The following is a 27,199-nucleotide window of genomic DNA, read 5'->3' as shown; positions in this document are numbered from 1 at the left end:
CTGATTCTTTCTCTGCCTCTCCCCACCCCCATACCTGCCCATAGCCCCCTCTCTTATCCCGCCCCTTCCACGTGCCTTCTTGAGCTGCTTGAGGTTGCTGGAACGGATGGCAGCTAGCAGTTGGTCCCGGGAGTTCTTCTCTTGTGCTGGGAGGACCTTATCTCCCATCTTCCTTTGGGTTGCTGGAGAAAGGGAATTCCTCAGGTTCTCTGGCATGAGGGGTGGAGCCAGGGGAGGCGGCGGTGGGGGTGGGGCGGCAGGAGTGCCACCCTTTTGGGGGGAGTTCTTCGGGGAGGGCTTAGGGGAGGGCTGTGGCGATGGCTTAGGGGAGCCTTTGGGCAGGGCCCCAGTCTTGGGCACTGTCAGCTGGTCCTTCTTCTCCCCACCCCCACCCTGTGCCTGCTTCTGCTCCTGCAGCCTCTTCTGCCTCTGTTTGTCCATATTGCGACTGAGCAGATTGGTGACAGTCATCCGGGGCCCCGCTAGCTCAAAGTGATAGCCCAGTTTGAGCAGTGTGGTGTTCTCCTTAAGGAGCTTGGCGATCTCCATTTCGGTCTTGCCCCCGCAGATGTGTCTTTGATTATGGAAGCGAAGCTCCGTCAGTGTGTTGTTCTGGAGCAGAGCCCGGAAGATGGCGAGGATGCCTTTGCCAGTGATGTGGTTTGAGTCCAGGTTGACACTGGTGATGGTCTTGTTGGCCTTGAGCATGATAGCGATGGCAAAAGCCACGTGGTCGTCCGCCCGAGTGTTGGCTAAGGCAAACACCTTGACCACAGTGTTGAATTCCAGCGCCTCAGTGAATTTGACCAGAATCTCATTTGTGATGCAGTCTGAGTTGTTGACATTTACCTCTGTCATCTCGGGGTCATTGTTCTTCACCTTTTCCAGAGGTTCATCAAATATGCTGGGGGCTGCTTCCTCTTCTGCCTTGGCTGGAGTCTCTGGGGCCTTGGCAGGGCTACTGGGGGTGGGCTTCTCAGACTCTGGGGCCTTAACATTCTTGGCCTTAGCATCATCCTTGGGTTCCTTTGGGGTGGTGGGCTCCCCCTTTTTACCTCTCCCATCTTCCTTTTTGGCTTCTTCTTTGCCACTCTCTGTCTTCACTTTCTCTCCCTCCTTTTTTTTATCTGCCTCACTCTTGTCCTCTCCCTTCTTCTCCTTCTCTTTGTTCACACTTCTGCTCTTTTCAATCCCTTTCTTCTCATCCTCTTTCTTTACTGCCACTGTCTTTTCGTCTCCTCTCCCATCCTTCCCCGTCTCTTTCTTGTCCACAGCAGCCTTGACCCTGCCCTTGTCTATGCCCCTCAGGACTTTGTCATCCTTAAGCTTCTCTTTGCTTTTCCCGTCCGCTTCAACTTTCTCTCTTAGTCGGCTTATCTTCGGACTGTCCTTCTTCTGCTCTTTTCCCAGCTCCGAGTCACGTTTGGAACTAAGGGCTTTTTTACCAGCATCCCTGCCCCTCTCGTCTCCGTTCTTGGCATCTGTCTTGGTCTCCACTTGCCTGCTTTCCTAAGGAGAATTCAGAAAGAAAAACAAAAATAAACATGAAGTAATAGCTGGAATGAGAGGGTGTCAAGTGGTGGGGCACTGAGTAGGCGTCCTAAGCATTGCCTTCCAGTCTTTAAATAGTTTTGATGTAGAGCAATTAGCCATTTTTCATTCTTCATTGAGGTTTCTACAGCTGAAGTTTCAACAGAAGGGAGAATTTCCTGAGTTAATAATAACAGCTCACATATCTGTGATATAGAAGGATAGCAGCCTGGAACAGTGAATCTAAAGATCTGGCCTTGGAGCCCAGAAGACCTGGGTTCAAGTCCCTCTGATACATACTGGTTATTTCACTCTGGGCAAGTCAATCTCTCATTGCTGGCACAGTGGATAGCCCAGAGTCTGGAAGGCTCATCTAGCCTCAGGCACTTACCAGCTGTGTGATCCTGGGCAAGTCACTTAACCCTGTTTGGTTCACTTTCCTCATTTGTAACACAAGCCAGAGAAGGAAATGATGAACCACTCCAGTATCTTTGCCAAGAAAAACCCAAATGTGGTCACAAAGGGCTGGACACAACTGAAACGACTGAACACTGATGTAGGCAACTTTCTAAGACTATAAATTGCAGTGCCAGTAGAGGGAGTTTCATCTGGCATTTCCCTGTAGTAATGAGATCACAAGTCCAGTACCCATCTCTATTCCTTTAACATGAACAACAATCCATTGAGGTAGATAATAAAAATATTATCCTCATCTTGCTGTTCAGTTGTGTCTGACTTTTTGTAACTCTGTGGACCATACTGTCCATAGGGTTTTCTTGGCGGATACTGGACTAGTTTGTCATTTCCTTCTCCAGTATGTCCCCATTTTATAGATGAGGACCTGAGGCAAGTAGGAATTAAGTGACTTGCCCAGGACCACATAGCTGGTAAGTGCCCGAGACTAGATTTGAACTCAGGAGGATGAGTCTTCCTGACTCCAGGTTTAGCACTCTATCCACTGTCCCAGGTCTTCTGGGCTCTAAGGCCAGATCTTTAGATCCACTATTCTGGACTGCTATCCTTCTACATCACAGGCATGTGAGCTATTATTATTAACTCAGGAAATTCTCCCTTATGTCTGCCCCTTCTGTTGAAACTTAAGCTGTAGAAACCTCAATGAAGAATGAAAAATTCTAGCACTGACCCACCTAGCTGCCTCTTCATTTTACATATAAGGAAATTGGAATTCAAAGAATTTAAATGACTTGTCCATGGTCACCAAATAGTAAATGTTGGAGTTGGGATTTGAATTCAGGTCTCCAGACTCAAATGTAGCCCTCTTATAAAATGAATAAACAAAGGTGGCTCCTCTCCTAGAGAAGATGGCCTTGTCTCTCTTGTGTAATTCTAAGTCAGTCTTGCTGGGGGGGGGGGGGGAAATGGGTGAAAATGGACTCAGGAGGACCTTGCAAGCTCTTGGGTTCCAGGGTTCTGTGAATCTCATCTTGGCTATTGGGATTACCTAAATATAATATGGGATGGCACCCAAACAAACAAATTTCCACCAGGCTCAAGGGACTGTGCTAAGCAATAGCTGTAGAGTCCTAAGAATCACAGAATCATCAAATTTTAGAGCAGCCACTTAGGCAAACTCATACCCAAATAAGAATCTATTCTGTAACATACACAGAGAGTGGTTACCCATGAAGACCTCCCATTAGGGACAACCTACTACCTCCCAAGGCAACTGGTTCTATTTTTGCTTAGCTCTAATTGTTAGGAAGTATTTTCTTTTCTTTCTTTTTTATTTAGTATTTTATTTTCCCCCAATTACATGTGAAAACAATTTTAACATTCATTTTTAAAACTTTGAGTTCCAGATTCTCTCCCTTCCTCCTTCCCCACTCCCACCCCCACTTTCACCCCCATTGAGAAGGCAAGAAATTCCATACAGGTTATACATGTGTAGTCATACAAAACTAGGAAATATTTTCTTGCATCAAACCTATGTAAGAGATGAGGCCACATTGAGAGAGGAGATTGGCCAATAGGGGCCCAGTCCTTCAAGCATAGCTGGAAGGCCCAGAAGCCTGGTCTCTGGGGATCCATGTGGGTTGGCATCAGGCAGGGGAGGTTGTGCATGCTCAAAAAACTGGGCCTTCATTGGCCAGTCCCCCATTACACCTATATTTTCCTCTTTGCTACAGTTTTGTCCTCTGGTGCTAAAGAGAAGACATCTAATATCTCTTCCATATGGTATCATGTCCCTAGCTAAGTCTTCCCTTCTATGAGCTATAAATCCCCCATATTATCAACCAGTCCTCATAAGAAATGAACTGGGGGCTTTGAGCGTGGACTGGAGACCATGGTTGAGAGAAACAGGAGAGCTAAGTTTGGTCTCTGGCTGTTGTCCCAAGAGGAAGTGTTGGTCACTTCTCCCTCTACAATGGAGCCAAAGTAGTACCATGGACATTGTTTGTTTGTTTTTTTTTTCTTTTCTTGAGGCAATCAGGGGTAAGTGACTTGACCAGGGTCACATAGCTAGTAAGTATCTGAGGTCAGAGTTGAACTCAGGTCCTCCTGACTCCAGGGCTGGTACTCTATCCACTGTGCCACCTAGCTGCTCCTGGAATTGGTTTTCTATCCTCGCAAAGAACAGAGCAGGTCTTGCTTGCTAGAAGCTGCAGGGATTATATACCAATCAGACCTTCCTAACTGAACGACAGGTGCCGCAGTGTCTGGGACTCTAGGGGAGGCTCTAACCTTGTAGTAAGGCCAAGGAGGGCACCCTCTGGCTCCTTGAGGATGCACATGCCTATTGGCTTCTTGCTAAGGGACTGGTACTTCATTTTGCCAAAATGACACAGCAACTCCTGATTGGTCCCTGTATGTCGCTATGATGGGGATGGGGGTGGGGTGGGGGTGTATGGAGGGGCATGTCAAAGAGGATTGACCACTGAGCATGTGGGAGAATGAATTCTTGCAGAGAAAACTCTCCTCTTAGTAGGCTGTGAATGCTGGAGAAAGGCTCCTCTCGTCTCTCTTTCGGGCCACCCTATCTTGGAATAAATCCAGCACCAGCTGCCCCTTGAACTTCTAGCTAGGGATGCAGGGGGTGGAAATTCAGTCCTCTTCTTTCCCCCCACCCTTGCTCCCAGCAGCAATGGAGGCTACAACTCAAGCATGTGGCTCAAGTGAGAACATTGGCTTGCCTAGGTCAGCCCAAGACAGGACCTCAAGGCGAAGGCTTTGTATTTCTTTCTCTAAAGTCGGAACACCAAACCTAGATCCAGCCCAGCAAGTTCCTAGCTCTGGAGGTAACTACATGAACTTAAATTCCTGAACAGATGCCAACTGCCAAGGAAGTGCTTTCCTCAACTGTACCACTTCTTGGAGGAGCTGACAGGAACCTGCAGGGAGAAACATGCATTTATTAAATGCCTATTCTCTGCAAGGCCCTGTGCTAAGCACTTTGCAAATATCTCATCGGATCCTCACAACAACCCTGAGAGGTAAGTGTTGTTATTATCCCTGTTGCACAGTTGAGGAAACTGAGGCAGACAAAGGTTAAGTGACTCCCCCAGAGTCAGCCCTTGGGGCTATAAAGAGTCTCTTAAGATGTATTCCTCATCATTGGAGGATCTCATACTGTTAAAAACTGGAGGGGACCTTACAGTCCAAATCCCTCATTACAGATGAGAAAATAGGCTAAGAGAGGTGGTCTGATTTATCCAAGATAACAAGTAATAAGTGCTGGAGCAGGGCCTCAACCCCAAGGCTACTGGGGGGGTGGCACAGCTGAACATAAGGGTGGGGTGTGGGGAATGGGGCTAGTCAGGAAGAACTCAGTTCAAATGTGGCCTCAGACACTTACCAGCAGTGTGACCTTGGGCAAGTCACTTAACCTGGTTTGCCTCAGTTTCCTCATCTATAAAATGGGGGTAATAATAGCACCAAGCTCCCAGGATTGTTGTGAAGATCAAGTGAGTTCATATTTATAAAGCTGCCTGGTGCTATAAGAGCTTAATAAATGTTTGTTTCCTTATTTTCTTCTGAGCATTTTTCATTCATTATACCCTGTGTCCTCTCTGTTTAGAGAATTTCCTCTGCCACTAACTTGCATATATCTTTCAAATCTTTCCTTTTCAAGCCCTTGGACTTAGAGTCGGGAGGAGCTGAGTTCAAATCCTGCCTCTGACACTTACTAGTTGTATGACTATAGTCAAGTCATTTAACTTATATGATCCCCAGTTGCCTTATCTGTAAGACAGGGATAATTACTTGCCCTGATTGCCTCAGAGAATTGGGAGCTAAGTGCTTTGAAAAAGATTAAAGTGTTACAGAAACATGTTATTACTAATAAATGAATTAAAAGATCCTCCACCCCTGAGGTTATGTTTCCTTTCCCTTCTCCCTTACATGGTCTCAGCTACATTTAGTTGTTCTGGGAAATGAGTTGGAGAATCCCACGCAGGAGCACCCCTAGTCCCTTCAGAGTGTCAGAAGGTGACAAGGGACAGGAGGCTCCTTGGGGACAAAGCTCGGCATAGTCCTTTGCTCCCAGGATCCTCCCCCAAAGTAGGTCTTGCTGTGTATGACTGGGGCTCAGTAGCCTGAAGGAGAGGGAGAAGGGAGGGGCATTCCAAGGCCATGGCTCACCAAACTCAGTGCCCTTTGACTGCCCACTGTGATTCAAGCCAGGGAGCCAAGAACTTTCTTTGCTAAATAAACTCAGGTCAAGTCCCTGATGGCATGTTTGTGGTGCAGGTACGAAATGTTTCCACAGAACCAGGCCGGCCCCCTGTTCCGTCTGTGGAAGGCCTTGGGACAGGATGAGCTGAATGGAATCTGAGGCAAGGGTTTTGTTGCTGTTTTACTCATCCATCTCCTTCCCTTTTCCCACTGTCTGCTCTTGACCAGATCTTCTCAGGTCATTAGGACCATATATACTCTATTCTTCCTACAGATCTTTGGGGAAAGAGCTACATTCCAAGGTGCCTCTCCCCATGAAAGGTTCTGACTTGGGACTCAGACAAAGCCCAGATTCATCTTATATGGTGCAGAAAGAGAGATTGCTTTATCATAGAGTTGGACTTTTTGTAGCCCCAAGGGAGCTGAAACTGTCCATGCAGCCAATACGTGAAGTACTGCTCCCTAGTCACCAACAGCTTAGCCTTTCAGGGAACTTAGAGCCTTCCTCAGGTTCCACAGGCACTGGGGTCATCTATGCTGGCAGCTGGTCTCCCATGTCTGTAGTACTGATGAGTGCTTGTACATCCAAAGTCTCTTACATTTTTGTCTGCGTAGTGCAGATAGGTCATGAATTCTCCAAGGTGTCTGATGGATATGCTAACCTTCAGAGAGCAAGTGAGGCCCAGGCCCAGGAGGTCTGGTCTCTGGGAAACCTCCTGGGAGTCTAAACTCTAGGTGCCTCATCTGGAAATGTGCCAGTTATCTCACAAGTCATAGGGCATCCCCTGAGGAGTAGAGGGTAGGGAGGTGGTTGCATCATGCTCACAGACCTTAAATTTGGGGAAATTCATAGTCTACATACTAGCCGTGACTTGTCCCAAGCCCCAGAGCCAAAACTGGGTATTCAGACCTTCAGCCCTAGGGCTTTGTTGGTTACTACTGAAGTACTTAATGATGGGGCAGCTAGGGGTGCAGAGGTTAGAGTGGTGCCTGTAGTCAGGAAGACCTGAGTTCAAATACAACCTCAGACACTTACTAGCTGTGTGATCTTGGACAAGTCACTTAATTCTGTTTGCCTCAGTTTCCTCATCTGTAAAATGTGCTGGAGAAGGAAATGGCAAACCACTCCAGTATCTTTGCCAAGAAAACCCCAAATAGGGTCCTAAAGAGTCAGACACCATTGAACAACTTAATGAATTACAGAATTTGAGAGTTGGAAGGAACCTCAGTATCCATCCAGTTCAATTCATACGATCTTTTTAAATTAAGTATTTTATTTTCCCCCCATTACATGTAAAAACTATTTTTGACATTCATTTTTTAAACTTTGAGCTCCAAATTCTCTCCCTTTCTCCCTCCCCACCCCCCCATTGAGAAGGCAAGCAATGCACGTGTAGTCAAGCAAAACCTTTTTCCATATTAGTCATCCAACCTAAATGATAAAGGAATCCCTCTTGCTGATAGTTGAGAGGCAGCCTCAGCATCCAGAAGATCTAGGTTCAAGTTCTGCCTCTGACCATACTGGCTGTGTAGTGTAGGCAGATCACATAATCTCCCAGTGCTTTTGGTAACTCTAATAACAATAACAGTTAATATTTACATAGAGCTTTAAAGTTTCCAATGGACTCTACGCTATTATCTCATCTGATCCTCCCAACAACCCTGGGTGGTAGCTATTTTTAACCTGTTTTACAGATGAGGAATCTGAGGCAGGCAGATGTTAAATAACTTGACCAGGGTCACATAGCTAGTAAGTGTTTGAGGCAGGAGTTGAACTTGGGTCTTCCTCACTCCAGGCCCAGTGCTCTATCCTCTACACTACCTAGCTACTCTCTAAAACTATAGTATAACTCAGAGAAGGTGCCAGTCTGCATTGGTAGAGGGAATTTCCTCACCCGGGAGTTGCCCATCCCTATGAAATCATACATCCAGGCCCTACCTCCTATCTGACATTTGTATAGAACTTTAAGGTTTACAAAGTACTTTACTTACCTTATTTACCTGTGGATTCTCTGAATTTTCAGTTTCAAAGCAAAAGTACCTGTCTAGGATGCCTGGTCCCAGAATACCAACTGCTCATGGGGCTACCCAGCTCTGACCCAGCACTAGAAGTAGACTAGTCAGGGAGAGAGAGATGTAGTAACAGGTGGCCTCGACCCCCTCACTTTCTCCTCATCTCAGCCCTTGGGAGCTTCCCTGCCCTGCCCTTCCTGTGATCACAGCTGCCTTCCATGTCAGCTCCATCTTGGCCTACAGTCCTGGATTTCCCTCTCATAACTAGTTCAAATTTAGGCACCAGGCTTATGTTTTGGTATCCCCCTTCCACTGCTTCTCATCCCACCCTCCAAAACAGGACTTCTCTTCTCATGATCTAGTTCTCTCTTCCCCCCCTTACACATGACCTTCCTCAAACCCCACACCTCTACCTTGATTTGACTCAGAGAAAAAGGCCTTTAAAAAGGCCTTTGCAGGTCATTTAATCCAACCTTTAGTCAAAGAATAAAGCCTCTTCCCTCATCATCTCCCTAGTCCCTCCTCAAGCCATTCATCCTTACCTAGTATCTACCACCCCCTTATTATGAACCTCAGATGATGCCAAGAATTCCTCAGACCCCACTCTGAGAGCCCTACTATAGGGGCCCTTCCATGTTATCTGCTATAGTGAAGCCCCACTAGACCTTTAAAAAGACTCTAATGAAAACCAGGTTGGTGGTAGGGAGGGCTGGGAAAGGGGGGAGGTGGCCAATTAATCTGCTGTTTCCTCCAAATAGTTTGGAGTGAGTGGGGCTGGGGCTCGTTGCGGCTTGCAGCCCTCAGAATCTCTCAGACATTTCCTTAAAAGGAGAAGGAGACCAAATCCCTTCCCGGGCTGGGATCTCAGTGTTCAGAGCTGCTCGGCTCTTTTGGGCACAAACCAGAGCTGTCTCCCATACGCCTCTCTACAAAGGAACACTAAGCCCTCTGTTTGACCCCCTTATTCCGAGATTGGTGGCTGAGTCTTCCCCAAATGCCTCCAGAGGCTAACTTTTCTGATCTCTAGACCAGGTTCCATTCAACCTCATCTCTTGTAGTAAGAGGGATTTAGGTGAGATGTGAGGCAGAACTTCTCAAGGATGGGACGCCCAGAAATGCACGACAAGCAGAAAGCAACATCTCTTCCTGTGGGGAAACATCGTTAGAAATAGAAGCCACCCTCACGAGTGACTGAAAAGTCCTTCGTGGAGGAAGGTGGATGGAAAAGACGGTATCCAAAGTACTCTGGGAAGTCTATGAGAATATTACTAGGACTGAAGGATGAAAGCCAGGGATAAGGGATAACACCCCTGATCACAGTGCCTGGAATATTGCAGACTCTTAATACATGAATTGAATTGCCATGATTCTAGATGGCACAATCTTCAGACCACCTGGACCTGGAGTGAGGAAGACCTAAGTTCAAATCTAGTCTCAGACACTTCCTAACTTTGTGACCTTGGGCAAGGTACTTGTTTACCTCAGTTTCCTCATCTGTAAAATGGGGATGATAATAATAGCCCTACCTCCCAGGGTTGTTGTGAGGATCAAATGAAATTTTTTTTTTTTTGCTTTTTGGTGAGGCAGTTGGGGTTAAGTGACTTGCCCAGGGTCACACAGCTAGTAAGTGTTAAGTGTCTGAGGCTGGATTTGAACTCAGGTCCTCCTGACTCCAAGGCCAGAGATCTATTCACTGTGCCACCTAGCTGCCCCTTTTCCTATTTTTTTTTCAAATGAAGTAATATTTATGAAAGCACGTAGCACTTAGCTGGCACATAATAGGTGCTATCTAAATTTTCTCTATCATTATTATCCTATTAACTGAACTGAACTGAATTGAACTGAATTCAGTTGAATGTCTCCCACAGTTCTCCTGCTGTCTCTCCTGGTCACATAAAGAAGCTGACGGGTGCCCGTCCCCTGAATTTATTTATATCTAGTTAGTTGACTTCCTTCTTTGGGGCCAGAGGGACAGAGCACAATGTCTCTTCCCTCTTTTCATGAGCCTTTATATGTTACATCCTCTAGGAAGTACTCCCTGATTACACAGAAGGGGATGGGGGAAATCTCACCATCACCATACCCCACTCCTTATTCTTAGAAAGGGGGAGAAGAAAATCAAGGCAGTTTTCTGAATCTGTACACTCAGAACTTTTTGGAGTTCCACAGTGATACATTCTTGTTTACAGATGCCAATCCCTTCCTCAAACAGAATGGCTTATTGAAAAGATGCTGGACTCAGAGTCAGAAGACCTGAGTTCAAGTTCCTACTTAGGACCCTGTACAAACTTCTTATCTTTGTAAGGCTCAGTTTTCTTATATATAAAATGAGGCGGTTGGACTAAATGATCTCTGAGGTCCCTCAGGTTCCCACCAGTTTTTGAATCTCACCCCCACTTTCTAAAGACTCAGTTAATTGAAGGGGAAGCTACATGCCTCCTGGTATGACTCAGGCTTGGTATGACTTAGGTACCAGAGAACTGGGTGGGGTCTCCACAAAGAAAGGCATGTGGAGCAAATGCGCTGAATGCAGCAGGCAGCATACAGGTTAGATGCTAGAAAGTTTCTTAGCAGTGTGGGTTGCAAAATTCTGGAATCTCTTTCTTTTGAAGAGTTTTCAGAAAAAGAAAGAACTCCTCTCCATGCCACATGGACTTGGGGTGTGATTGGGCCTGCAGGGGAATGGATAAAATGACAATCCTCACCACTGTTGACAGGATCCAGACCAGGGAAATTCCACTTTCCTTCCCCCATGCAAGGATGGCTTAGCCGTCAAGTGGATAGTTGAAGTCAATAGTTGAAGCCAGATGAGCTGGTTACTAGACCAACACCCAACATGTAACTAGACCATGATTTTTGGTATTACCAGTCCTAGGCTTCATTGTGATATCCCCTAAACCAGGGGCAGGGGGACCTGTGGCCTCCAGGTTACATGTGGCCTTCTTGATCTTTGGGTGTGGTCTTTTGACTGAGTCCAAGTTTTCCAGAACAAATCCTTTTATTAAGGAGATTTGTTCTGTGAGGTTTGGATTCGGTCAAAGGGCAGCACTTGAAGACCTAGAGAGCCACATGTAGCCTTGAGGCCACAGGTTCCCCACTCCTCCCAAACATTTGTCCTGAAGGAACAAATGTATCCCCAGGATGGTCTCTGGGCTCATAGCAAAGACTTCTGGGAGTCCTGCCCTGTCTTTGGCTGAGTTTCTCTGTCTAGGCATTAGTGCCCTCCTTGGTCTGGGGGCTCTAAGCTTCCTTCCCTAAGGGGAATGGGGGTTGCTGTGTACCAAGGACTGAGAGTTCCTTAAAAGACCTTGTTATAACTGGTTCCCTGGCTCCTGTTTCTTCTGGATCAGGATGCTTATTCACAAGGAAAGCACCATTGGAATGTATGGTATCTTCTTCCTAAATCCTTCCTGTCCTGCCTCCCAATACACATGCACACACACACACACACACACACACACACACACATACACACACCCCACCAGCACCACCCTGCACTACCTCATCTGCTGAAAATGATACCCAAAATCCCATCTTTATTCCCTAAAGGGAGATCCATATCCCAAGTATGAATAGCATTCATTCCCCCCCTCCCAGTTCAACCTGTCCTTTAGGTCCCAGTCCCTGACCCTGTTTCCCCCTCAGCCACCTGGTGGCCCCTTAGCCTCAGGTGCTGCAGCTGTTCCAGAATAAGCGGTCTTCAGGAGAGTTGAGAGGCTGAGCCTGGTGCCAGAGACACCTACTATCTCTAGGGAGCAGCTCCATTTCAGGGTTGATGTGAAGGGCAAAGTAAAGTAGTAATACACACCCACCAGGCCTGGGGGCCAAGCAGTAGCCAACTCTGAGACTCTGGGGGCCCAGAGAAGACCATGAGTGGCTAAGTTCATGGAATCCTAGAATGATAGATTAAGAACTGGAAAGGAACATAAAAGTCAGCTAGTCTAACTCTCTCATTTTGCACATGAGGAAACTGAGCCCCAAGGCCTCAGTTTATTTTTCTGTTTCAAACCCAGAGTGTTTTTTCACCAAGGATATAGTGTCCTTCGGAGACTTCCTCCTGGAAGGGAGATTCTCCACTGGGCACTGGAAGGGGGGGCATGATGGGATGGTGTTTAAAGGGTCTTTGATGTCTGAGGAGGGGATAACAGCCCATTACCTCTCATAGTAGTGAGAACAGTGAAACAGGGAACCACAGAAAGAAGTGACCTGAACAGGAGGACCAGGCCTTGTGGCAGAGCTTTATGGGAAAAGACTTCTAACTAGAACAACTGATAGCTTCACTGGAAAAGGTCAGCCTCCAGCCATCCTCAGGCACCAGGGAAATGAGCAGATGTTCCCTAGAAGGGTTTTAATCCAGCCAGCTCTCATTTCTCTCTTTCTTACTTCTTCCTTAAAAGCATCATCAGTGATTTGTTTCGGTTTTTTGTTTGTTTGTTTTGTTGTATATTTTCCCATGGAAGTCCCTGCGTCCAAACAAGATTGCCCCTAATTCAGCACAAATAATGTGGTCATCTCTCAGCCCCACTCACATTCATAGGGTTCCTTCCTTGTGAGAAGTCTCCAATGATCATGAAGACTTAAATATTAACTAAAACTTTCCCCTCACTCATTACATTTAAAGGGGCTTGTCTCCTTTGTGGATTCACTGTGAGGCGTGAAGACCTGAATTCTTACCAATTTCAAGATGAGGATGTTAATGCTTGAAGATTTCTAGGTAAGTGTATGACCTAGCCTTCCCTTGGAAGCCATCCACCAGTACACCAGAGACTACTCAGTGCAAATATCTTACCATCTGCCCTGCTACTGCACCAGAATGGACCTGCCACCTAGAGACCACGCCCTCTCCCAGGGGAATTATTCCAGTCATTAGAACTGTCCTGATTGCTGGGTGAGAGGGCAGTTAAAACTCACCTTAATCTACTCTATCTCGTCAGCCCTAGACCAGGCTACACTTCCCATGCAGTCATCTGCTAGGACACCAGGGCCTGTCCTGCATGGACAGCTTGTTACATGAAACGCTACCATGTGCAAACTTCACCCTCTCCCTTATACTTTCCCTGGGAACAACAGAGCAATGATATCATTGCTGCCAGACAATCGACTGCTCTGTGGCTCTATTCATAATCCTTGTGATTATCTAGACCAAAACTCCCTTCCCTGGTTACCATTACCCTCGTGTGTCTGCATTTCCCTATTAAAATGTGAACTCCTTGTGGGCAGGGACTGTTCCTAAGACGAAGCATACTATATTGGAAGATCTGGGTTTGACTCTTACCTCTCATATTTACTAGTTGTATGACCTTGGGCAAGTCTTTCTAAGCCTCAGTTTCCTCATTTGTAAAATGAAGGTGGTTGGACTTGATGACATCTAACATCTCTTCTAGTATTAAATCTATTATCTGATGTTTTTGTCCATGTCTTTCCATCATATAACATGGTGCCTGGCACACAGCAGGTATTTGATAAATGCTTGCTAAGTGAATGACAGATGGCATTGGAGGTAAACCTGCAGTGATTTAGAGTCTTCTATGAAAGGAGTAGCTGTTGGCATAGTGGGATAGAGCACTGGTCCTAGAGTCAGGAAGACCTGAGTTCAAATCCAGCCTCAAATACTTCCTATTTGTGTGACCCTGTGCAAATCAGTTGACCTCTCTCGGTTTCAGTTTTCTCATGTAAAATGGGGATAATAATAACACCTACCCTCCCAGGGTTCTTGTAAGGATCAAATGTGATAATATTGATAATGCACTTATCAGAGTTCCTGGCACATATTAGGTGCTTAATAAATGCCCATTCCTTTACCTCAAGAAGTGATGGCATCTAGATCCTCCTCCATTACCTGTAGTAGGATATTCTTTCTTGGGACTGTCCAACTTGCCTCTTTCTCCAGCCATTTCTTCAACCAAATGACCTGCCAAATTATTAGTTGGTAGGCCAGCTCTGGGGCAGCTAGGTAGCACAGTGGAGATAGCACTGGGCCTGGAGTCAGGAAGACCTGAGTTCAAATCTGGCTTCAGACAGACTAGCTGGGTGACCCTGGGCAAGCCACTTAACCTTGTTTGCCTCAGTTTCCTCATCTGTAAAATGACCTGGAGAAGGACATGGCACATCACTCCAGGATCTTTGCTATGAAAATCCCAAATGGGGTCATGAAGAATCAGACAGGACTGAAACAACTCAACAATAATATGGGCTAGGCACTGTGCTTAGCATGACAGAGATTATTTCTCCAGTGCCCCTTCTCCCAATTCAGAGCTAGGTGGTACAGTAGATAGAGGCTGGACATGGAGTCAGGACTCTTCCTGAGTTCAAATCTAGCCTCAGATACTTACTAGCTGGGTGACCCTGGGCGAGTAATTTAACTGCTGTCTGCCTCAATTTCCTCATCTGTAAAATGGGAATCAGAATAACACCCATCTCCCAGGGTTGTTGTGAAGATCAAATGAGATAACAATTGTAGTGTGCTTTACATACCTTGAAGCACTAAATCAGTGCTAGCCATTATAATTTGCTATTCTCTCATGAGCTTCAGAGTGGCTATTCCCATGTCCCAAAGCCACTTTTCCAGCCAACAGGATCCACTTGGTCTTGGCTTCAGTCTTAATGCCAGCATCCCTAATAAGGTCATTTCCAAGCTAAGAAGCCCCTTTCTTGACCAATTCCTGGCCCAGGGTGCCATGACTCTCACTCTGGCAATGACCAGAGTCCCAGGGCCACAGGCCTCAAGCATCTGCCAACATTCCTCTTCTCCTCTCCTCCAGACCTCCAGGCTTTGCCCAGTGATCCCTGAAACTCAAAGCACAAATGAGCGTCTCCACTCTTGCTTATAGGAAGTTCAAATGACCCTGACAAGGGCTACAACATCTACCCCAACATATGCCCCCATGGCCCATCCATTCACCTCCCTTGTCCTGAATGGATTGGACATAGATAAGTACATTTGATGGCGAGGGTCCTACTGGGTTGCAACGAAATCATGGTCATGAAGATGAGGAAACATTTCCTCCGATGACAGCAACCTTCCCTGAACTACTATCTCTGCAAATATGCTATGTCCAGGCATTGCCTCTCTCTTGCATGGTTTCTATATTGTCAATGACATCATATCTAAGTGTAAATAATAGTAGTTTCTGTTCACGTGCAGTAATGCACAAATGCACACATCCAGGCTGTTAATTCTGGTTTAACCTCTTAAGTTCTGCCTTGGTGAGACTAATGACATGAATTTTATTCCTTGAGCCCACATCTGTTGAGAGAGAGGACTTTACTTTGCCTAGCAATCTAGATGGGGCAAAATTATGAGTAAATATCTGTTCTTGATAATGAAACATGTTGAGTCTTGGATTAAACACTAACCTATGATAACCTATATACAACAGTGGAGCTGATCAGAAGGTAACTGTCTGTCTCTCTCTCTTTCACCCCTCCCCCTCTTTCTACAATATACACATATACATACATATATGTGTGTGTACATGTGTACAATGCACGTATACATGAACAGATAGATACATGTTTGTGTACATGTACGCTTGGAATGGTGTGAAGGTGACAATAAATACCAAGCCCAGGAAGACCCAGGTATGAGCTTTAGCTTGTGGCTTTCCCACACTGGATAGAGGTCAGATAATCAGAGGTTTTGAGCTGAAAGGGGCTTTAGGCGTTACTAAATCCAAGCTCTCCATTTTACAGATGAGGAAGCCGAGGCCCAGAGATGTTAAGTGGCTTGCCCAAGGAAACTCACCTCCTAAGTGTCTGTGGTAGGATTTGAGCCAAGGCCTTCTTGACTCCAAGTCAGTGCTGTATCCAGCAGTCCATGATGCCTCTCAGGTGTGAAGGCTAACTCATGACCCATTTGGGGAGCTGGGTAGTTCAACAGATCTGTGATCTCATCAGTGTGGTGTGATCTTCCTCCACTGGTGTGAAAATCACAGAATCTTAGAGTTGGAAGAGACCTCAGAGGCAAACCAGACCTGGAAAAGTATCTCCTCTAAATATTGAATTAGTGGTTATCCAGCCTTTGCTTAAGATTTCCAGTTCCACAGGGAACTCATTATGCATTGAGGCACCCCTTTCTACTTTTTGGGTTGCCCTAATCCTTAGGAAGTTTTTTTCCTCAAATCAAACCTAAATCTGTCTCTGCTCCTTCCACCTACTATTCTTAGTTTTTCCTTGTGGGGCTAAACAGAATAAGCCTCATCCCTCTTCCATCTAAGGCCCCTCAAATACTTTAAACTGTTACCCTAAATCTTCTCTGGGCTAAATATCCCCTATCCCTCTAGTCAATTACTATATGACAGGATCTCAAGACTCTTTATTATCATAGCTTTCCTCCTTCTGGCCAGCTTGTCAACATTTTGCCTAAAATATGGCACCCAATATGCAAACACAATATTCTAAATGTAATTTAACCAGTGGAGCTATCTTCTCCCTAGTCCTGGGCAACCTTCTTCTCTAAATGTACCCTAAAATCACTTTACCCTTTTTTTTAAACCATATCACACTGTTGAATTTATTGAGGTTTCTGTGCATTAAACCTTCCAGATCTTTATTTTTCTTTTCTATTCTTTTTTCTTTTCTTTTTTTTTTTTTGGTCTAGGCAATGGAGTTAAGTGACTTGTCCCGGGTCACACAGCTAGTGAGTGTTATGTGTCTGAGGATGGATTTGAACTCAGGTCCTCCTGAATCCAGGGCTAGAGCTCTATCCACTGCGCCACCTAGCTGCCCCTAGATCTTTCTTGAATGAACTATTTAGCTTCTTTCATCTTATACTTAAAAAATTGATTTTTTGAACCCCAAGAGAAGACTTTACATTTATATTTATTACATTTCATCTTATATGTCCCCTAAAACCTGAGCTCTTTCATGGATGAACTATAGCTTAACCATACCTCTTCCATTTTGTACTTAAGAAGCTGATTTTTTAAAAAACCCAAGTATAAGACTATTTAAACTTTATCTTATTCAATTTGGCCCAATATTAAAGCCTATCAGAATCTTTTAGAATCCTGACTGTTTCATCTAGCCTATCCCTCCCAGCTTTGCCTCAATATGTATGCCATCTGTCCCGTTATCCAAGTCACTTATAAAAATATTAAATAATGTAGGTCAATCACAGATGGTTGGGGCACTTCCCTAAAGAGTTGCTTCTAAGGAGACATCAAACCATTAATGATAACCATGGGCCTTAGCCATTCACATCAGTTTGGAATCCACTTAAGAGTATTTATTGCTTAAACCACATCACTTCTCCATAAGAACATCATGAAAGACTTTGTCAAATGCTTCGTTAAAATCTAGGTAAACCATATATCATCAATATTTGCCTGACTTATCAATTAAGTAATCCATCAACAGAGGGGAAAGAGTATCTGGCATGGCCTGTCGCCAATGAATCCATGTGTGCTCTGTAATTTTTTTAGATGTTCATTAATCATCTCTTCAATACACTTTACAATTTTGTCAAAGATTTAAACCAATGTCATTGACTTATAGTTTTTAGACTCCATTCTCTTCCCTTTTTTCAAAACTGGGGTAGCATTTGCCTGCCCCTGTAATCCTTGCGGTCTGTGATGTTTCAGCACTGAGGGCATGTGATAGATAACTTGTCCACCAGGTGGCGCTATACTCAAACCACCAGTCCAAGGATCTTATCAAGGCCTCTCTGACATATGTGCAGGACATCCTTGCTCTTGTGAACGCACTGTCCTCTCCACCTATCTACCTACCTTCCCAATAATTGTTTTTGTTCTGTCCCTAGCCTTAAAAGCCATTCTCCTGACACAGGGAGAAAACAGAAGCAAAATAAAGAATTTATAGAGCCCAAGTGAAAAGGACCTTAGAGGCTAGCATTTAGTTCAACCTCCTCATTTTACAGATGAGAAAACTGAGGCACAGGGAAGGTGAATGACTAGGTCAGGGTCACCTAGGTAGTAAGCATAAAAAGGAGAATTTAAACCCATGCCCTCTGATTCCAGAATTAGTATTCTTTCCATTGTACCAGGCTACTGTTTAGAACCTAGGTGGTACAGTGCATAGAGTGCTTGGAGTTAGTAATATATGAACTCAGATCCTGCTTTTGACACTTATTAACTGTGTGGCCCTAGGAAAGTCACTTAACTACTCCCAGCCTCAGTTTCTTCATCTGTAAAGTATGGGTGGGTGGGTAATAACAGCACCTTATTATAGAGTTGTTCGTAAAGCATTTCATAAACCTTGAAGTGCTGTATAAATTCTAGCCGTTATTATGATTTTGCAGTCTCTAACTCAGCCTTCTCTTTCATTGGTTATTATCATGCCATCCACTCTAAGCAACAACCTGTCTATTCCTTCCTCAGTCTTTTTCTTTTCCCCAATATATTGTTTCAGGTGTTTCTACAATGGTTTTTACAGTTAAGAGAAGATGGGGTGGAGGGGGGGAAGCTCCCAAAATTCCTGACAGAAGAAAATAGATTGGGATCAGGAAGCACCATGATTGAGACCAATGGATGGAGAGTAGATAGGTTCTAGAGGTAGTTAGGTAGAGCTGTGAACAAAGCACTGGACTTGGAGTCAGGAAGACCTGGGTTCAAATCCTGCCTCAGACATTTCCTAGCTTTGTGACCCTAAGCAAGTGGCTTTAGGGTTCATTTCTCTTAGCCTCAGTTTCCTTATCTGTAAAATGGGGGCTATAATAACATCTACTTCCTAAGATCTTGTAAGATCTTGTAAACCTTAAAGCTAGCTATTTCTGCAGCAAGGTAGAGACCATGATAGGGCAGGTCCAGGCCAGAGAGACAATGATTTGGCATCATCAAATGCAGTCTAGATCATGATGGTGAGGAGACTGGGTTTATCCCTCTGCACTTTTTCTGTTTCTACATGTCCACAATCCAGATCCCAATACGGGATCCCAGATTTACAATATTCATCACTTGATCTTTCCCATGATCCACAATGGGCTAAGTGTTTCAGAAATGTCCCATAGGAAGAAAAGCTGAATGGTTAAGTGGAATATACGTATCTAAGAGACTTTTGGGTGGAGGGTTCCTATATAAGGAGTAATTCATTATTTTGCTTGCCTTTTTGCTCTGTCTAATAAATTACGTTGCCACTATGAATTGAGTGCCTGCATCTTATGAGTATGTGGGAGTTACTGATTGAGTACGGGAATTCTAGATTTTGGGTAAAGATAGAGTCAAAGATTTTCTTTTCATTTTCCAATAATTGGGAACCACATTTCATCACCTCTTGATCTAGATTAAGATTCTATCTGGCCTGAGTTTCTTTCTTTCCAGGCCATTGAAAGCCATGCAGTTTGTCAATGTAGAAAGACAGAGAATTCACACCCTCGAGGACCTCTTGTACATGTGTCAGAGAGACATTGTAATACCTTATGTTCCCTTGGGTCCTTGTCTTCTGTAGGCTTAAGGAAGGCAACATATAAGCCTGTGTGGGCTGCTTGGGCTACTGCAGGGCCACATCAGATGCCTACCAAGTATACGCTCAGCCCACCCTAGTGTCACAATAACTTAAAAAATGTTTTGGGGGCAGCTAGGTGGCACAGTGGATAAAGCACTGGCCCTGGATTCAGGAGGACCTGAGTTCAAATCTGGACTCAGACACATAACACTTACTAGCTGTGTGACCCTGGGCAAGTCACTTAACCCCAATTGCCTCACCAAAAAAAAAAAGGCAAAAAAAAAAAATGTTTTGTTGTGGTTGTTACTGTTGTTTCCCTTTGTGTCCTTCCACAGCCTCTGTTCATTCTAAGCTCTAGAACTCCTGAAACTCTTCCAACAAGATGATTATTTGGTGTGCAATAGTATTTCATTATTTGGCCTTGTTTCTAAGCCAATCGGTGAATTCCCTTGCTCATCCACATTGATTTCTTTAGACAAATCCATTTTTTCTTCTCATTAGCCTCATTACTCTTTGTATCTTCAAAATTTTATTAAGAGACTTCTATCCCTTCTGGATTGTCTTTCCCTGTACAGTTGTAAGCCATTAGTGTCTCCTTAGCTTTTCTGTGAACCCTTAGAAACCTGCTCTCCCAAAGTTGGGTGTATGTCAGATTATGCCCAACTATTCTTTTATCTACTACAAATTACAAAATGGAATGGTCACTTCCCCCCCAAGATTTCCATCATTTCTACCCTCAGCAAATTAGTTCTTCCTTATTTGTGAGAATCAGATTCTAACCCATCTCAGCCTAGGCAATAGTTATCCATGGTTTCCCATGACTCCTTCGCAGAAGAGCTACCCAATCTGCTGGAAGCCTTCCTCTATATCTTCTAGCATGCCACGAATACTAGTGCAGTACTCAAGCTATTTTTCTACCTTATTATTGCAACTTCTATGGTCTATCTCCTTTTTTTTTTTAAGTCAGTCAATAAATATTTATTAAGCACCTATTATGTGCCAGGCACTGTGCTAAGCCCTAGGTACACAAATTCAAGTTTAAAGAAAAAAAAAGATGGTCCTTGCCCTCAAGGAGCTTATAATCTAATGGAAAACAAGAGTGCATCAGCAGCAGGGTGGCCTAGCTGGTGTGACAACTGAAGATTATGCCAACTAAAGATAGGCTGAAGGAATTTTGGATGCTTAGCCTGGAGAAGGCAGCACTGGCCGAGGGGACATAACAGCTATCTTCAAATATTTGAAGGATTATTACATTCTATCTCCTTTTTAAAGCATCCCGTTCCTGGGTTATATCTCACATTCCATGTCTTGTATTCAAGTCACTGTCGTCACTTAGGTGCAGTACCTGCTAAAGTATCATATGGATTACTCTGGAACCCCACACCCTTCTGAAGGGTGTGAGCAACTGCTGGAGAATTAGGGGAAGGGAATACTAAAGAGAAACATTTCAAGGTTTCTATGGGGGTCACGGAGGATAGGATTGGAGTTGAGAGACCTGAGTCTGAATCCTAGGTCAAATACTTAACTAGTAGTTTGATTATGAACAAGTCACTTAACCTTTCAGAGTTTAAGATTTCTCCTGGGTAAATTGGAGACAGCAATACTTGCTGCTGTCTAGACCTGGATTTTGTCTCTGCTACTTATTAGCTATATGGTCTTGGATGAGTTCCATTTATGCTGTACATAGGAAGGAAGGAAGGAAGCAAGGAAGAAATGAAGGAAGCAAGAAAGGAAAGAAGAGAGAGAGAGAGAGAAGAAAGAAGAAAGAAAAAGAACATTTTAAAAAGTGACTACTATGTGCCAGGCACAAATATCTCGTTTGATCTTCACAACCACCCTAAGAAGTAGGTGCTATCCCTGTTTTTCAGTTGAGGGAAACTGAGTTGGACAGAGGTTAAGTGACTTGCCCAAGGTCACACTTCTAGCACATGTCAAAGGCCAGATTTGAACACAGATCTTCTGACTCCAGACCACTGAGCCACCTAGTTGCCTATAGAGCAAATGTTATGTTTCTATGTCTTTCCTTTATCTTTTTATTATGCCATACAGCATGGATGAAAGACTGAGGACTTGACTGGCATTGGTAACTGAGCTCCTATTCAGGCACTCCAGTTTTCCGTTATTTCCCGACCCGGCCCCCTACTTCTTACACCCAAGTTAGAGTTATGGGGGAGGGTACCTCCTAAAAAATCATGAAGACGATTCTGATCCAGGAGATCTTTGACAGGCTAGTGAATCCTATGGAGCTCTTTTCAAAATATTGTTTTGAGATGCATAAAATAAAATATAGAAGATTAAGAAGGAACTAATTATATTGAAATACAATTGTCAAAATAGTTAAAAAAAAAAAAGTTCCTAGATTATTTTTCTAGAGCTACACACTAGTTATCCCACTGACTGACCTTAAAAATCATCCATCCCCAGGCCCACTGGGCATGTTCCAAATCACTGACAAAGAAACAAGGCAACTGTTGTGCTGGGCAAAGACCCAGACCCTAGGACTTGGGAATCTGCCTTCTGGGGAATTTCAATAGAAGCAAAGGCGGTTACTTCTTCCTAATTAAGCCTTAAAAATGGACCGACCCACCTCCCCCAGAGCTTCTTAGTCAAGGTACTTCATACCCTAAATTGCCCCTCTCCAACCTAGGTCCCAAATGAAGGGGTCCTGCCACCCCATCCCTAAATCCTACCTCTTCCTCAACTCCAGAGAGTTCTATTTCTAAAGCTCCACTATCTCCTTAAATTGCCAACTTGAAAGTTCCCTTGTCCCAGCCCCCCCTACCCCCGCCAGCTCCTTCTTTCACCTGAACACCCCACACTTAAGAACATGGGATTTCAAGTGGAAAGGAATTTTAGCTTTCATCTAGTCCAACCTCCTCATTCTATAGGTCAGGAAACTGAGGCCCAGAGGATGGAGTGACTTGCCCTAGGTCACTTAGGGGATAAGCAGCAGATGAAAGATGCTCAAGGTATCTGTGCTCAAATGCAATGGTTTTTTTTTCCTACTATATCTTGCTAGTGTCTATTACACCATGCTGCTTCCAGAGAGCCCCCTTTGTCCTGGCATCCTGAGGGCAGAGCAGAAGGCCCTCAGAGACAAAGAGAGATGGAGGAGTCTTCAACATTGCAAAGGTATTCGAGAATTTACTTGTCACCCTCTGCTCCCACCCAAGCGGAGTTGGGAAGATGCATCCTTCTCCCACTAGGATAGGGCCAGAGTTGTATAGATGTTCTCTTGGAAATATTTTTAAACAACCCAGTGCTGAGTGTGAGAGTGTTCCCTAAAGGAAGATGGGTTGAGGATAATCTAGAGAGTAAAACTAAAGTGATTAAGGGGATGCATCAGGCTCCTATGTGAGATTAGACTAGACATAGAGTTTTAGGTGATTGAGTGTTAGCACTGGTTAAAAATCTTAGATGTCATGGCTTAGTGGATAGGGCACTGGACTTGGACTTATAACTTGGGTTCAAATTCCACCTCAGACACTTACTAGCCGTGTGACCTTGAACCACTTAACTGCTCTGTGCCTCAGTTTTCCCATCTGTAAAACAAGGGGATTAAGCTTGATTACTTCTAAGATCTCTTCTAGTTCTAAATCTATGATACTATGATCTAGTCCAACTCACTCATTTTTACAGATGGGAAAGTGAGGCTCAGAGAGTGACGTGTCCAAGATTACACAACTTGCTAATGGGAGAGCCATTTAGCTATAAGGCATAGTGAACTTAGAATCAGAAAGACCCAAGTTCCAGACTTCAGTTTCCTCATCTGTAAAATGAGTATATTAATAGCACCTACCCTCCAGGTTGTTGTAAGAATCAAATAAGATAATAATTATAGAGCTTAGCACTATATAGTAAGCACTATATAAATGTTAGCTATTATTATTGTTATTGTCAAATATAATCTGGCACATAGTAAACGCTATATAAATGTTAGCTGTTATTATTGTTATTGTTAAATATAATCTCAGAAACTTACTAGCTGTGTGACCTGGTGAAAGTCACCTCTTTCTGCTTTGGTTTCCTCATCTGTAAAATGGGGATAATAATAGCACCTATCTCTCAGTGTTGTGAGGATAAATTGAGGTAATATGTAGAAAGCATTTTGCAAACCTCAAAGCATATAAAAATTATTATTATGAGAGGGAGGAATAAAACTGAGGTCTTCTGACTTCTAGGTCAATGCTCTTTCCACAACACCCCACCAATTAAAAATAAATAAAAGTGAGACTTTTTAGTTTTGAAAGATGAAAGCAGAGAATAGATGTGTCCAAGGTTTACAAAATCATATAGAAGTCAGATGAGGTGAATGTGGGCTTGTTCATGAAATCCTGGAATACTAGACCCAGGGGGCTGTGATTGAAGCTTGCAGAAGATCATTTTAGGAAAAATAAAAAGAAAGTCTACTTCAGACAGGTTGAAGTTTTTTGTTTTTATTTTTGTTTTTTGGCCTGGATCTATGATTTCCCTTCTATAAGGAAATCTAAGTAGGGAAACTCCATCTACCTCTACCAATATGGACAAGCAACATGACTTTCCCAGAGTCACTCAGCCAGGAGATATCAGAGACAGGACTTGAAATGAGAAGCTGGGTCTTCATAATTTGAGGCTGGTTATAAGAAAATTTTTATCAAGGGCCCACTATGTGCAGGTTCCTCTACTAAGTGTTTTGGGCATACAAAGCCTGGAGACGTTTCCTTCCTGCCCTGAAAGTATCATTTGTGCTCTGGGAGGGAAAAAAAAGATCAAGAATAGCCACAACCAGAAGTAGTATGTCATATACACCAGTGGAAGTGGAGGTAATGGATGAATGAGCACAAGAAAAATTTCAAAAAAATGACTCAACAAGACTTGTTGAGTGATTGAACATGAGGTCAGGGAGAATTTCAGAGATGATTTACAGGTTTCCTGCCCAGGTGACTGGGAAATTGATGGTACTGCTGACAGAAATGAGGAAGTGGGGAGGCTCAGGAAGTCACAGACAGCAGAAACATTTTGGAGGAAGAGCAACAGGGCTTTACAACTGATTGGATGTGTGTTGGGGTTGGAGGAGGGGAGACACACGGGATAACAAAGCTTCCAGTAAGATGATTGATATTTTATGCTGGGTCACTGGGAGAATGGTGATTGCATGAGTAGAGATGGGGGAAATGAGAAGGAACTGATTGGGGGAAGAGGACAATTCCAGAATTCCAGAATCTCAGCTTTAGAAGGGTCTTCAAAGTCCCTTCTGTCCTTGAAAAAGGATCCTCCCTAAGATATATCCAATAAATAATCATCTAGCCTCAGCTTGAAAATCCCTTGAGGCAGCCCATTCTGCATCAGAAAAATTCTCTCTAAGCATCAGAAAACTTTTCCGGACATCAAGCCTAAATCAGTTTCTTTGAAACTTCTGACTGCTCCTAGTTCTTTCTGTCTTCTGGGGTCAAGCAGAACAAGTTTTATATATGTTCCTTAGTTTCACCCTTTTCTCTTCATTCTCACATCTACCATCTTAGTCATGGTAGCAAAGGGACATGAGCTGTCCAGTGGGCAGCTGCAAATATGGGCCTGGATTTTATAGAGAGGCCAAGGCTAGAAGCATGGGGTTGGGAGTTATCACCACAGAGATGACAACTAAAACTGGTGGGTGGAATAGATGAGATCACCAAGAGAGATTTTGGGGAGAGGAAAGATTAGAGGATAGAACCTTCATGAACTCCTCCATTTAGAGATATGGAGGGGGAAGAGGAACGGGCAAAAGAGAAACAACCATTAAAGAAGACAACCAGAATAAGGGTCTGTCATGGAGCCAAAAGATGAGAAAGTATGGTGGCATGGGGAGTGATTAACAGTGTCAAATGCTGCAATTACTCAATCAGCAAACATTTATTAGAGTTTACTTTGTGGAATATTACTATGTTGTAAGAAATAACAGTGATGAATACAGAGAAGCATGGAAAGAGTTACACAATCTGATACAGAATGAAGTAAACAAAGAGAATAAAACAATATACAGAATGACTACAATGTAAATGGCGTGGGGGGACAACCACAAATGATGCAAAATTACAAAGTATAAACAACAGCTCCAGAGAAAAGATTGGAGAAGATGCTCCACCCCAAGTCTTTATAGAGGAAGGAAGTCTACCATAGGCATGATACATTGCACATGTTTTCAGGCTTCATTGATTTATTGATCAGTTTTGCTGATTTTTTTTCTTCCTTTAAAAAATATTATTTATCATATGGGATAGTTTTCTGGGAAGGGTGGGAAGATGCTGGGGGAAATTTTGGTGATGTAAAAAAGGTATCAGCAACTTTTTTGTCTTCTTTATCTTTATTTTTTTGTGAGGCAATCTGGGTTAAGTGACTTGCCCAAGGTCACACACAGCTAGTAAGTTTCAAGTGTCTGGGGTGAGTGACTTGCCCAGGGTCACTCAGCTAGTAAGTGTCTGAGACCAGATTAAACTCAGGTCCTCCTGACTCTAGGGCTGATGCTCTATATACTGAGCCACCTAGCTGCCCCTTGTTCTCTTTAAAGAGTCTAATACTGTACTAGGCACTGTGCTAGTTACTGGAGACAAAAGAACCAAAAACTTCAAGGAGATTTTACTCTACTGGGACAGCTGGGTGGCACACTGCATAGAGCGCTGTGCCTATAGTCAGGAAGACTCATCTGGCCTCAGGCACTGGCTGTGTGACTCTGGGCAAGTCACTTAACCCCATTTGCCTCAGTTTCCTTGTCTATAAAAATGATCTGGAGAAGGAAATGGCAAATCACTCCAAGATCTTTGCCAAGAAAACCCCAAATGGAAATCACAAAGAGTCAGACATGACTGAAAAATGATTGAACAACAACATATGTACATATAACTAAATACAAAATACAACTAAATAAAAAAAATACCCATGTATACAGAGTAAACATAAGGTAATTTTCAGGGAGAGGAGGTCCTAGAGAAAATAGGTCCTCTAGTCTAACCCTCTCATTTTTCTTTAGAGTCAGTTGGGGGTAAGTGACTTGCCCAGGATTATTCAGCTAGTAAGTGTCTGAGACCAGATTGAACTCAGGTCCTCCTGATTTCAGGGCCAGTGCTCTATCCACTGTGCCACCTAGCTGCCTCCATTTTATTTTGTTTTGTTTTGTTTTGTTTTAAAATATTGATTTATTTATTTTTGTTGCATTTTGAGTTCCAAGTCGTCTTCCTTCCTCCCTCCCTCCCAAGGCCAACATTTGATATAGATATATATGTAAAACCACACAATACATACTTCCATGTATCAGTTCTTTCTCTGGAGGTAGATAGCATTTTCCTTCAAATGTCCTTTATAGTTAATATGAATATTCGTATTATCAGAATAGCTTAGTCATTCACAGTTACTCTTCTAACCATATTGCTGTTACTGTATACAATGTTCTTTTGGTTCTGCTCATTTCCCTCTTCATTATTTCACACCAGTCTTTCCATGTTTTTCTAAAATCAACCAGCTCATCATTTCTTACAGCACAGTAGTATCCCATCACAATCATACACTGAAACTTGTTCAGTCATTCCCCAATTGATGGGCATCCCCTCGGTTTCCAGTTCTTTGCCACCATGAAGAGAGCAGCTATAAATATTTTAGAACATTTTGGCTC

At 43.7% G+C, this 27,199-nt stretch overlaps 1 protein-coding gene across 1 annotated transcript in view; it reads right to left on the bottom strand.

Moving 5' to 3' along the window:
* Nucleotides 1–27,199, bottom strand: part of LMOD1 (leiomodin 1) — a 64,763-nt gene that overhangs the window by 6,016 nt on the left and 31,548 nt on the right. Inside the window, exon 2 of the mRNA XM_027843484.1 lies at nucleotides 76–1,509. Coding sequence (XP_027699285.1) covers nucleotides 76–1,509 — 1,434 coding nt within the window. The remainder of the gene's footprint in view (nucleotides 1–75; nucleotides 1,510–27,199) is intronic.

The sequence above is a fragment of the Vombatus ursinus genome, unplaced genomic scaffold, assembly GCF_900497805.2.
Source record: "Vombatus ursinus unplaced genomic scaffold, bare-nosed wombat genome assembly UNPS02014909.1, whole genome shotgun sequence".
In the NCBI taxonomy this organism is placed as follows: domain Eukaryota; kingdom Metazoa; phylum Chordata; class Mammalia; order Diprotodontia; family Vombatidae; genus Vombatus; species Vombatus ursinus.
The sequence above is the reverse complement of the archived record's forward strand: the minus strand, read 5'-3'. Positions and strand labels throughout refer to the sequence as shown.